Here is a 13,859-nt window from a genome sequence, read left to right on the forward strand (position 1 = left end):
GTGAACGTATAGATGAAATTGTCATTGTTATCAAATGAAAAGCATTGTCCTTAATAAATGACAAGTTTTACTTTTTTTGTGTTTTTGGCAGAGACTTTAGCACGTGTGAACGACAAACAATCTCTTTCATAGACCAATCTTGGGTAAACGATGAGTCTGTCAACAGTCTTAAAAATATTGTTTTTAACTGCACCCAAATTTTCATGCAATACAGAATATACAGAATAGGACTGAACCATTTGATAACACTTTAATGAGTTATTGCCCGAAAATAACATAATTTATTCCAATAATTATAAAATAAGTACTTTCAAAATGGATTATATTTACAATGTGAGCAATTCTTGCTAGTAGGAGCCTCTTGTTTTTTCATACTATGATTGTTGATCGGAATATTTATTTGCTCATGTTTTGGTGCTAATGTTTTACTGATCCTGACCTTGATAAATTATCTAAACAGCATAATTGGTGTGTATTTATTAAGAACTGAGATGAAATATTTTTTTTGTTTTTTAAATATGTATGTGACCTATAGTTGTTAATTTCTGTTTTATTTTTGTCTCTCTTGTAGACAGTTGACTCATTAGTAATCATACCACATCTTCTTTTTGATATTCATGTGTTCCCATCTGTTTACTGTTATAAACATAACATATCGTATTTAGTAGGTATACTGTTGTGTTCGTTTTCATGATATTTTCTCTGCAGAAACACCGTTTAATAATATCAAGTTGATTTTGAGTAGATTGACCCAGTAATATGAAATTTTAAGATAATGTTTGAATAAGCTATGACATGTTATTTATTTATTTAATATACTAATGCAAAGGAAATGACATAAAGTTATACCTATATGCAATCCATTGTAAAACAGTGATAGTGGATGTTTTTGAAACACATTGTCATTTGTGATTGAGTAAAATATGACAAAAATTAGTATTCAATGTTTCTTTTTTTGTCTATAAGTTTTTAAATGTTGTTATCTGCAAAGTTTTAGAATAAGGTATGAAGTATTTTAAATACATGTTAAGAATTATAATACATTCTGGTTGAAGATATTTTGAAGGTAAAGAGACCTTTTAAGTAGCTGTGAAAAATATGTGAACCAAACTCTACTTGTGAACAATACATTTACACAGCTACTTTTTATGATTCATCATCCAGTGCCAAAGCAAGTAAGGGGAATAACTCCCATCTTTTGATTTTTTTTTATGATTTATAAAATCTAACTGGTATTCAATGTAAAATGATGTTACTAAAGTAAGAAAAGTAGGTTGAAATAGTATATATGTTAATCAGAATAAGGGACACTTTTATTATAATGTTGAAGGTCATATGAGGACGTATAATTGCTTACTTCCACTTCCTTTGGTCTCTGGTTGGTAGTTGTCTAATGGACACTATTTCCACATATATTTACTCTGATTATTTGTGACTCATCTTATTTCAGGTTCTTTAAATATTGTACACTCAGTTGTAAGACAAGGAGACATATGTGTACAAGGAATCAGTGACGCCATGGATATAAATTTTGGCACTTTCTATTCATGTAATACTGCATTGAGAGTCAGCGAAGGCGTTAATTTAACTGTAACAAAAGAAGAGTCTATTCCGGAATTAGCGTTTCAAATCAGAAACTCAGACTTCCTCTACAATCAATATGGAATACAGTTTCTAGGATCGACTGAAAATCCATCGCTCTTCATAAAAAAATGTAATATAAGTCTTAATTCTGGACATGGGATACAGATTGATAATTGGTTCAACAGACCAATAAGTGATGATTTATCACGTCTTTATATAGACATGTCTTCTATTGAACGTAACTCCAATCATGGTATATATTCAGACACAAGGGGTATTGCTAGTATTTTCGTTAATAACACCGTCATTATAGGCCATACTGGATCAATTGGACTGTATGCAAGCTTTTCCACAGAAAATATCACTATTATGAACTCAGAGTTATCTAACAATGGACGATCAGTGTTTATGTACTGCTTGTCTGATTGTTACTTTTCCGTCCTTACTATTATCAACACAACATTTGGAAGTAACTTTGATCGGTCATCTGTTGATGTATATCATTCAGGGGAGGTAATCCTTAGTATAATTGGCAACAGTTTCCATAACTGTCGTAGCAGCTATCCAGTATTAGGACTCCGTAAATTAGGACACAAATCAGATTTGGAAGTAATTGATAATACGTTCAGGAACTCGTATGCTGTAATATCCGTTAATGGACCTGATAGTATAATGCCGGTCAATATCCAAGGAAATGTATTTATGAACAACACCCAGGTATCAAGTAATATCAAAACTTCCCTTATAACAATATCTAATGCTAGATTGAATTTTACCAGAAATTCTGTGCAAAGTTGCTTGATGTATTCTCTTGTAGACATTAAAGATGGAGTTGAACACTTTTTCTACCAGAATAAATTTATTGACAACCTTTTAACGCCATGTTACATCAAGGTTGGAAGTATATTCAACAGAACTCATGCAATTTCAGCCAGTTATAATTTTTGGGGTGAAACAGACACAGATACTATCAAGTCAAAGGTTTGTGACTTTTTTGTTGACTCGAGAGCAGCGCTGGTAACTGTGGAACAGTTTTACATAGACATCACAATGCTTTCAACACTTAACATATCTAATGCTTTTGAATTTATTCAACAATCAGACAAAAATGTATACATAGTTGAAGGTATTTTTGATAGTTCAGCTCCCCTGCTTTTTCCAGAGGACAGTATATTTATTGTTAACAGAAGTATACTAATCGCAAAAAATGGAGATGTACAGATATCCAAAGCATACTTTAATTTCAGTCAGGACAGAGGAATAAGGAGTTATGGTATGCTATACAATTATTGATATGGATAGTTCTACTTTTTATGTTGATCTCCTCTGACAAAAAATGCCACATGAGTTTTTGACATGCATTTGTGACCGTAGTCCATCGTTCGGTGTAAACTTTGTCAAAGATAATCATCCCTGAATTTAGTGGACCGTTTCCAGCCATATTTGTGCTGTATGGTCTTAATGGGATTTTGTATAAAAGAATATTTTAATTCTTGTCCATTAAAAAATGCGGGTTTTGATTTAAATCTTAAATCAGTTAAAGCAAAAACTAGAATAAGTTAAAATGTTCAGATATAAAGGCTGGTGCCTTTGATATATATATTTGCACCACTGGATCGATGCCACTGCTGGTGGACGTTTCGTCCCCGAGATTATCACCAGCCCAGTAGTCAGCACTTCGGTGCTGACATGAAATCAATTATATGGTTATTTTATAAATTAACTGTTTGCAAAAGTATGAAATGTTCGAAAAACTAAGGAATTTCTTATCACAAGCAAAGATTACCTTAGCCGTATTTGGCACAACCTTTAGGAATTTTGGGTCCTGAATGCTCTCCAACTTTATATTTGTTTGGTTTTCTAACTATTTTGATCTGAGCGTCATTGAAGAGTCTTATGTAAATGAAACGCGCGTCTGGCGTATCAAATTACAAGCCTAGTACCTTTGATAGCTATCTATCTGCCACAAAATTTTCAGACCTATCATACAATCCTATTTTAAGTTCTTGCCTCGCGAAAAATTCAATTTCAAGAAATTTCTGTTTTGGAGTATTATCTTGAAAATGTTTATGATAAAGATAAATTTTAAACAATACAAATGTTCAACAATTTGAAACCTACAAAAAGATAAAACTGACAAAACATGTAAATTGATCTCTTCTAAGAGTTATTGCCTTTGAAAGACAATTCTATCAAAGTGTAATTTTTTTGGCACAAACTATGATAATTTAATATAAAATTTTAATGACAAAGAAATTTCACAAAGTAAGACTTACAAATAAATCACCATAACCGAAATTGTCAATCAACCTCTCATAAGAGTTATTGCTCTTGAAAAAAGATTCTTACAAATGATTTTAGTTTTGTGCAAACAAAATGTTAGAAAGAGGAAATCTTTAAATGGAAACAAATATTCAGCAAAGTTTTATCTACAAATGAAGCAACATCGAATGACAATTGTTGTATAATTTTTATCTGTCTGTTGTAATCATTTCCAAAGATCTACTCCTCTGAAACTCAAAATGAATTTCAACCAAAAGATGTTTGAATGAATTTTAGGGTTGTTTGAATGAATTTTAGGGTGTCAAAAATTAAAATAATGAATTCGGTTTCTGCCTTATAAATAATATTTCTGGTAAAACTTAAAATTGATTGAATGGCTGGAATGCAAGTTTTGGTTTGTTAACTAAAACCTTTAATGAATAAAAAAAGATAGGAGAGCAAAACATGTTCATTTCTGACTTATTATATGTTTTTGCTAATTACCAAGAACAAAGAATATTTGAATCAAAACTGCAGTAAAAAGCTCGAGCAAAATAATAATCATCTAAAAATATCTCCATTAATGTCACTTTATATGTCCTATCAATAAATAACCGTAACGGATTGCAGTAAAGGTAAACCAAATATCAAAATACCAGCAGCATATTTTTATCAGGTTGCCGATACAGGCTCTCGGGAAGCTCTTGTTTAAGTTGATGAGACTTATTGCAAGTTTATGTAAGTTGATGATTTGGATTTGACTTAATCAGGAATATTTCATATCAAGGTGACAATTTGCTAGATATTTCTCTACACAAAAAGTAAAAATCACAAAAATACTGAACTCCGAGGAACATTCAAAACGTAAAGTCCCTAATAAAATGGCACAATCAAAAGCTCAAACATATCAAACGAATGGACAACAACTGTCATATTCTTGACCTGGTACAGGCATTTTCTTTTGAAGAAAACGGTAGATTAAACCTGGTTTTATAGCTTGCTAAACCTCTCACTTGTATGACAGTCGCATAAAATTCGCATAATAACTGAACTAAAATCAAGCTGTTGCTCATATATGCCATGGGAAAACTAAAGTAGTTCCCAAGGTCGCAGGAATTACATTAGTTGTCTTTTCTGTCATTGGGTTAATGACGCATGAACAAATAGATATGTGTCTTTTATAAATGTATTACATTAGAGATATTTATCAGAGACTTTATCTTGGAAAATAATCAACCATTTTTTTTCATGTCAATTATTTCACTTTTTGTTAAACCAATAGGGTCTAGATAAATAAAGATTCTTACATTGATACCAGTGGATTATCGGATTTATCCAATCGAGATACTTTAATTATCAATTTGAAAGTCTGAGCCTCGGCGAGGACTTTAAAATTTATAGTTTAACTATCGAGATTGGATAAATCCTATAATCCACGAGTAACTATGTAAGAATCTGCTTCTCTAATGATTAAAAAATAAGTTATCTTTTTTTGTTAAACGAAAATCCCCTTTGAGTGCCTTTCACATTCCACGAAGTTGTCAATTTCATTAACACCTGTAAGCATATTTTGATTCATCCAGTTAGCTAAAAAGGTTCTGACTCTTAAAATCACCTATTGATCTTTTGAGATCACCGGCAACCACATGTTGATTAAATTTTTTATACAATGAAGTGATAATTTAGTGATAAATTTCCATAAAATTAGAGAAAACAAAAAATATGTTTGGAGTACATACAAGACTTTATGGTGCAGGCTTTTGTTATAAGGTCACCGTCAGATTGGTATGGAAGATGTTCCAGTTATAAAGCAAGATAACAGTTACAAAAGAAATAAAATAAAATAAAAAGACCTATTTCAATAAGAGCTGATCTAAGAAAAAACCACAGGAATTATCAAAATGTTCCAGAAACAACTATTAAGCTTGTTAAATGGTACCATTTTGAAACTTCACGTTGGATGTGTTTCAGATTATATCTGCTTGTACTATTATGGCAATTTTCCTATTTTCCAAAATTGACTCTTTTTTTAATATTTGCAGAAAGATAAGATTTGTCATTTAAAACTTTACGATGATACTGTCAAAGTAATATAAAATTTTGCAGGAAAGTTAGACATTACAAATTCTGAACTACAGGGCCGAGATTATAAATGGACTGGGCTTCACATATACGAGAAAGGTAAGAAACAGTGTAATATTCTATAATTGGTGCATTATTCTTGTAAATATAAATATGTATATCGGTCTTTTCGTGTGTGGTTTATTTTTCGCGAAAATAATACCTGCATAAATTTTCCTTCTGGCACATGCTTAGATTTCTGACCGTTGTAAAGTTTTAAATATTATACTATTAATTATGTCTCTTGTGATGAATGATAGGTCAACAAAATGTGCACATTTGATTGAGATCTTGATTCCATAGGAATAACACCATCTTATCATTCAAATGGACAGAATATGTACCAGTGACATGTTCATAACTTTTAATTATGGGCATTATCTGTCAAATTTATGATAATCGATTTGACTGAAATTCTGATATTTGATTTATAACATATTTGAACGTATATCTAAAAAATCAAAAGGTAAAAAGAACAATACGCCATGAATTAACTCGTTATAATGTATCAGAATTTCGTGCTTATTCTAGACTAGACGCTATCATATCAACATTCGAGATGATATACGAAGCTTGTCGATTGTCCTGATTTAAACATAAATATTAATAGACAAGCACGTACTTATTATGTCATGACGATTTGTCTAAGTCTTTTTAATTCATATTAAATACACAAAAAAATGTCAATCGTAGTTTAATCTACATATAAATTTTATGTGGTACAAATAAATTCCGCCTTTAAAACCTTTCGTCCTTAGATTTATTAATGGATTTAAAAAAAATCGCTTCATTGATTGTTGGTTGGCATACAAGGCGGTATATATATAGAGATTAATACATGGCCTTTTCCATATCGGCCCAGGTATCATTCTGAGACCCCCATATCAGCCCGATACGTAGTCATCTATAAATCTATTTACAGTTTTATGATCATTACTATTATACATGTTGTACAATGAGATGATTAATAATTATAACCCGGCCACCGAAAGCTTTATTATTGTGAAGCCCAGGTGGTCGAGTGGTCTAGCGCGCTCGATACAGTGCAGGCGATTTCGTGTCACGATATCTCAAAGTTCGAATCCCGACGAGGGAAGAACAAAAAAAGCAAATTTACAGATCTAACATTGTTGGGTTGATGTTTAGACGAGTTGTATATATATGTAATTCGTTTCAAATTTAGACCAATAATGATTGATCTTTTAATTTTTCTTTAAATTTGCAAATTTGACAATCTAACATTGTTGGGCTAAATTTGAGACAAATTATATATACATACGTATAATATAATTATTTCTAGAAAGCTTCTTACAATTAATTTGTAGAATCCTTTGTCGGGCATCGTGCTTGGCAATTTGGTGCCACGATATTTCTGTAAAATGAGTTCAAATCCCGGCCAGGGAAGAACAAAATATTTGCTAACGCAAAATTTACAGATCCAACATTGTTGGACTGTTGTTAAGACGAATTATAGAAACAGAATGTATGTTTAGCCTTGTATCACCACACTGCCGGTGATCCGATTGATAAATGCTGTTGTAGAGTCGTCACTGGTACAGATGTGCTATTAATATAATAGTTTCAGTGACTGCGTCTTACTTTAATTTATAGGATCCTTTAAAATAGATAATTCAGCTGATCTGTATCAATTCCATCTTCATACCTTATATATCATGTACTGTGTTACGACGCTAGATTAAAACTGATGAGGGAAGGTAACACACGGCCACCGGAAGCTTTATTTTATATAGCCGAGGGAGTCTAGCGCGTCGAGTATAGTGTTAGGCGATTTGGTGCAAGTTTACAGATTTTTTTTTTTTGGCTGCTGTTTAAACGAATTACAAATATATGTGAGATCTGTAAATTTGCTTTAGCAAATATTTTATTCTTCCCTGGCCGGGATTCGAACTAATGCTACTGAGATATCGTGGCACCACATCGCATTGCACTGTGCCCGACTCGCTAGACCACACGTCAGTTACATATGTATACTTGTTAAACATCTTAACAATGGAATGGATTTTATTATAACATGTGCGATCAACTAAAATTTTTAAAGTTTATAAGCTAGCTTGGTTATCCGTATACATTTCTTTGAAGATCATTTATCATATATTAACTTGTATTATTAGTTAAGTCGGGGACTTATAAATAACGGGTCTGATGGTCTTATATATACATACTTTAATCCATTTTTTTTTGCTATAGAATTAAACCTTCAGAATGTTACACTAAGAGATGTTGAAATGTGTATAGAAGTTTTGGAAAGTTGTGAGGTCAACATAGATAGTATAACAGTTTGGAATACAGATAATTTTCTCGTAGCTGATGAATTTATGGGAGACCTAGATATATACTTCAGAAATAGTAACATTACTGTAAACAATGAAATGCTTATAGTTGAATTCAGAAAATCTAATAGTATCGTCATAAGAGGTGATGACAGCATCTTTTCCAGTAAAATTGGAAAAATCTTTGAGATTTCTGAGCTGCAAACACAAGATAGGATCACTAATATATCATTTGATTTATTTGGAAGTAATCTGAATTCATATGGGACATACAACTCTTATCAAATTAATATTGATTCTTGTTCTAGTTTTTTGCATTCACAAATAAGAAATTCTTCATTTAACGGTACCTATTCAAAGACCATTAATATTCGAACCCAAGCTACTAATATTGAAGTTGCACAAAACATATTTAGAAAGGCAGAAAGATCTTTTAATTTTCAGTTGACATGCAGCAAGAGTTCAAAATTAAATACAGATTTAGAAAGAAATATCAATATTTTTCATAATACATTTAATGGTTTAGGCTCAGGCTATGATTTATATGTGTATGAATGGTACTCTCGTGGTCACATACATTCCTTTTATGTGTATCATAATGTTTTTACACACAGTCCTTTAACTATAAATCGGTATGGAATGTACATGAATCTGTATCGTTCATATGCTCATCATTTGTTCGACATAAAAGGCAACTATTTTACATCAGTAAAGAATTATGCTGTTTATATATATGGAAATGTCGGTGTAATTTCCATCTTAGAGAACACGTTCTACCAGGGCATAGACTGTGTAAAAATAGATGTACATAATTCTGATTTAAATATGACAATTTCTGACAATTTGTTTGTTGAAAATATTGGATCAACTGCCGTATTAAATTTGTTGCAACCTAATGAAAATGATCCTCCTTTTTTACTTATTGGGAATATTTTTCAAAACAATCTAAACACCATATTACTGTTCAGATCACCAAATACGTTCATTTTACATAACATATTTGAGAATCCTAATGGTACATTCAATATCAAGATAAACTCAGCCGAACAGTTTCAAAATGAAATAGTGAATGCTTCTCTGAATTTTTGGGGAACGACGGATGTGAAGGAAATCGGTCAAAAGATTTATGACAAGAATTATGATGACACACTCATGGATGTTGTGTTCAGACCATATCTTGGATCAAGAAATTTCTCTGATATCCAAAATGAAGAACCACCATTCATCAGCAGTACTGGAGAAGTTGGAGGTCGAGTGAATGGCGAACTTACATTGACAGCTGACAGAAGTCCATATATGGTGACAGCAAACATCGAAGTTGGAGAATTTGATACTCTAACTTTAGATCCTGGTGTAACACTATTATTCAATAAAGATTTTGGAATTAATGTTTTGGGTAAGACTCTACGAGTTAAAGCAGTAGTTAACAATAATTAACACTTGTTATGTCCCATTCATGGGCATTACGTTTTCCTGTCTGTGCGTCCGTTGATCCGCTTGTTCCGCTTCAGGTTAAATTTTTAGGTTAAAGTTTTTGGTCGAGTTAGTTTTTGATGAAGTTGAAGTCAAATCAACTTAAAACTGAATTCGCATGTTCCCTATGCTATGATATTTGAATTGTAATGCCAAATTAGAGTTTTTGTCCCATTTTCACGGTCCACTCATCATAGAAAAGGATGGTGCGGATGGGGCATCCATGTACTAAGGACACATTCTTGTTTAAATTTCATTGATTGATTTAAATTTTACATATGCAATCTTGAAAAAGATTTTGGATGCGGATGCAAAAACACATCTCATGGGAAAATTAAGATGTAATAGAAAGTAAACTAAACAGTGCTTGTATTGTTGCTCTTCGTTCATTTGCAGACTGGTTTGAAACATAAATAGATAAAACAAACATTACTGTCTTAGATGCATGATTTTTTATTAGTTGTTAGTGGCTTTGAACGTGCTGTCAGATAACTGCGAGTACTCTCAGATCTGTTCATAGTGTCTTTTTGTTGTCGGGATGTACAAGTACCCGGCCACGTCCACTTGTATATTAATTTTGTCCATCTGATGAGTTAAGCCTTTTTCAACTGATTTTTATAGTTTGTTCTTATGTTGTACTGTTATACCACTGTCCCAGGTTAGGGGGAGGGTTGGGATCCCGCTAATATGTTTAACCCCGTCACATTATTTATGAATGTGCCTGTCCCAAGTCAGGAGCCTGTAATTCAGTGATTGTCGTTTGTTTATGTGTAACATATTTGTTTTTCGTGCATTTTTTCATATAAATAAGGCCGTTAGTTTTCTCGTTTGAATTGTTTTACATTGTCATATCGGGACCTTTTATAGCTGACTATGCGGTATGGGCTTTGTTCATTGTTGAAGGCCGTACGGAGACCTATAGTTGTTAATGTCTGTGTCATTTTGGTCACTTGTGGACAGTTGTCTCATTGGCAATCATACCACATCTTCTTTTTTATAATTACAAGCAATTTTTTGAAAAATATGTCCCATGGTTCAATCCTTCTCCAACATGGCTACTATCTAAAATAGGGCTATGATAAAAATGTAAAAAGTCGCTAATATTTCGAAGATTGTTATTGATAGAGGGGCCTACGCCATTTACAAAAATGATAAGAATGTCAAGATCTTTCCACTGTGTATTTTGACCAAAATTTTCAAATGAATCCTTCTGGAAGATACTACTCTAAATGACGTTTTTTTTTTTATCAAATGCTTGATCTACAAATAAGTCAAAAAGCTGAAATCACCAGTGTACTCATTCGTTTTGCTCATGTTAGTCAAATTCAATGGGGTAGAATATTTATATTTCATTGGGTATTGCGATGTAAATCGATTATGTCCCCTGAACTGTACTGATTTACAGTACAGTTTGAATCTGAAAAGAGCTTCGATGCTTAACAAATATATAAATTACAATACGGTATAAGTTTCGCGCATTGTTAAAGAATTTAAGGTAACCTGGAATTATTCACACCTTTTTCTTTTGGTCTCTGGTCAGTTGTCTTCTTATCCATCATTTCATATATCATTATCTAAATATGTATATTTGTTCATTGATGTGTGGTGGGGTGGTTGTGTATGACATCAATTTTCATTGTTTCATATTTGTAACTCATACTGTACTATGCATGTGTTTTATTGTAAACTGTACTTATGTACATAACATTGTTATGTTTATTTTACATTCAAAGATTCACTTTTCATACTAAACTACAGGTACCTTGATAGTAAATGGAAGCAATGAAATGCCTGTCATGATGTTGGAATCAGTTTACGGCGAAGCATGGCGTGGACTATACATAGACACTGCCGAAGGTTTGTTTGTTTCTATACATCTATATTTAAGGGACAGATAGTCTATATTGTATTACCAATAATAATGATATATCTTGCAAGGGCTAAAGGGATACGCTCAATTTGTTTTCAAATAATGGAATAAACCGTAATAATGGTGTAAATAACGTGATTACTGTTTTGTGCTCCAACCATATTCAAAATCAAGCATTTTTAAATGTACGTATTGTTATGCGTTTACTTTTCTACATTGACTAGAGGTATAGGGGGAGGGTTGAGATCTCATAAACATGTTTAACCCCGCCGCATTTTTGCGCCTGTCCCAAGTCAGGAGCCTCTGGTCTTTGTTAGTCTCGTATTATTTTGATTTTAGTTTCTTGTGTACAATTTGGAAATTAGTATGGCGTTCATTATCACTGAACTAGTATATATTTGTTTAGGGGCCAGCTGAAGGACACCTCCGGGTGCGGGAATTTCTCGTTACATTGAAGACCTGTTGGTGACCTTCCGCTGTTGTTTTTTCTATGGATCGGGTTGTTGTCTCTTTGATACATTCCTCATTTCCATTCTCAATTTTATGTTCAGAATATATTTGTTTTGTTCATCGTATTAACTTTGTTGTTTTAATGAGAACAAGTGGCACAAGCTTAACTAAAGAGAACTATAAGCGCATACATGTATGCTGTCTTAGAACTTTGTACTTTAATAATCTGATTTCTACCCTTAAATTTTCCTGTTTTATTGGACATTACTTTTTTTATAATAAGTCGGAAATCTAATATTTCTTTCATCATATATGCAATATGGCTGTGTATAATTAAATATTTATTAAGTATAGAAAGTTTCTCTAAGAACCCTGATTGTTGGAACAAACACTGCAGACATGAAATTGATATACTGAGATATATATAAACGAGTCTAAATTGAAAACTACGTTCAAACCTATGATTGCGTTGGATAAAATTTTTATACGAATGCATGTTAAGCAAATTTCGTTGTAGAAGGGTCTAAATACAGCACAAACAACATTTTACAAAAGACCAAAAAAGTGAAAAAGTATATTTAAACAAAACGCATTTGACTAATATATACGAATCATACCAATAGAGGTGTGTTTGAATAACGAAATACAAAAGCTTCGTTTGACTAAAAATGTTTGAATTTTAAGTGTATTTTTGGAAAATATTTTCCATATATAAAAAAACAGACCAACTTGATGTTAATTCACAATAAAATAAGCTATTTTCTATATGTTCTATTCATATTTACTGGAATATAATATACTAGAACACACCCGTGATATCGCGGGTCCGTGACTTAATTAAAGTATATAACTATGCGTAAGCCTTATTTTAGTATTGGTATTGTCATCTGATAAAGTCATGCCGATTATAAGATACACGGTTTTCTCTGCTTTCAAACTCTTTCTGTGTGAACCCGTCGACCTGGAACTTATCAATTATTGGAATATTAATTATTTGGAAAACAAAAGGTCCTGGAATGGAGTATTTTTTAATCAACAGCATTGTCCTATATTAGTTATAAATATAGTTGAATTCTTTGATTCGCTGGTATACGTCATGACCGCTAACAAATTGAAAACTGTACATAAACGCCTTATTTTAAGTTCAGATTTTTAGTATTTGTATTACTATCTTAGAAAGTCTTACTGATTAAAATACTACAATAGGGAACAATTTGACAATGATTAAATTAAGTAGTGGCAACCCTGTGATTATGACCTGTGTATATAGCAAAATCCTAAAAACACCGTTTGGTGGTTGACCTGTCAGATGCGGAACGTACAGATAAGATAATAGGTAACAGGCGAATACACTATTGGTCTCGGTATCGGATTCGACTCGGAACTTGTTAATTATTGGCAATATTAATTATGTGGAAAACAAAAGGGTCTGGAGTGGTGTAATTTTTAATATACACCATTGTCCCATATTAGATATATAAAAAGTTGAATTCTTTTATTTGTCGTTTTTACGCCATGACGGCTGACAAATTGGACCTCGTTATTTTAGTATTATAGATATCATGTTTGAGGAATATTATCTTTGCCACAAGTTTATTGTTTTCTGTTTAGTATTAAATTAATATTAAGATCCATTTTGTTACATCTTGTGATAAATTTATTTGGCAATCGCCAATGGCAGTCAACAGGGTTTAAGAACATCATTTGTTCGACCTGTTAGTCAAATGCGTTTTGTTAAAATATACTTTTTCACTTTCTTGGTCTTTTGGAAAATGTTGTTTGTGCTGTGTTTGGACCCTTCTACAACT

General features: G+C 32.2%; 2 protein-coding genes across 2 annotated transcripts in view; both read left to right on the forward strand.

The window, feature by feature from the left end:
- The window catches only part of LOC139512306 (uncharacterized), a 270,683-nt gene that overhangs the window by 180,943 nt on the left and 75,881 nt on the right, over window positions 1–13,859 (forward strand). The window lies entirely within an intron of this gene.
- Window positions 1–13,859, forward strand: part of LOC139510366 (uncharacterized) — an 80,534-nt gene that overhangs the window by 54,804 nt on the left and 11,871 nt on the right. Inside the window, exons 8-11 of the mRNA XM_071296948.1 lie at window positions 1,451–2,857; window positions 5,953–6,027; window positions 8,176–9,654; window positions 11,490–11,588. Coding sequence (XP_071153049.1) covers window positions 1,451–2,857; window positions 5,953–6,027; window positions 8,176–9,654; window positions 11,490–11,588 — 3,060 coding nt within the window. The remainder of the gene's footprint in view (window positions 1–1,450; window positions 2,858–5,952; window positions 6,028–8,175; window positions 9,655–11,489; window positions 11,589–13,859) is intronic.

This window comes from Mytilus edulis, chromosome 2 (assembly GCF_963676685.1).
Source record: "Mytilus edulis chromosome 2, xbMytEdul2.2, whole genome shotgun sequence".
Lineage (NCBI taxonomy): Eukaryota > Metazoa > Mollusca > Bivalvia > Mytilida > Mytilidae > Mytilus > Mytilus edulis.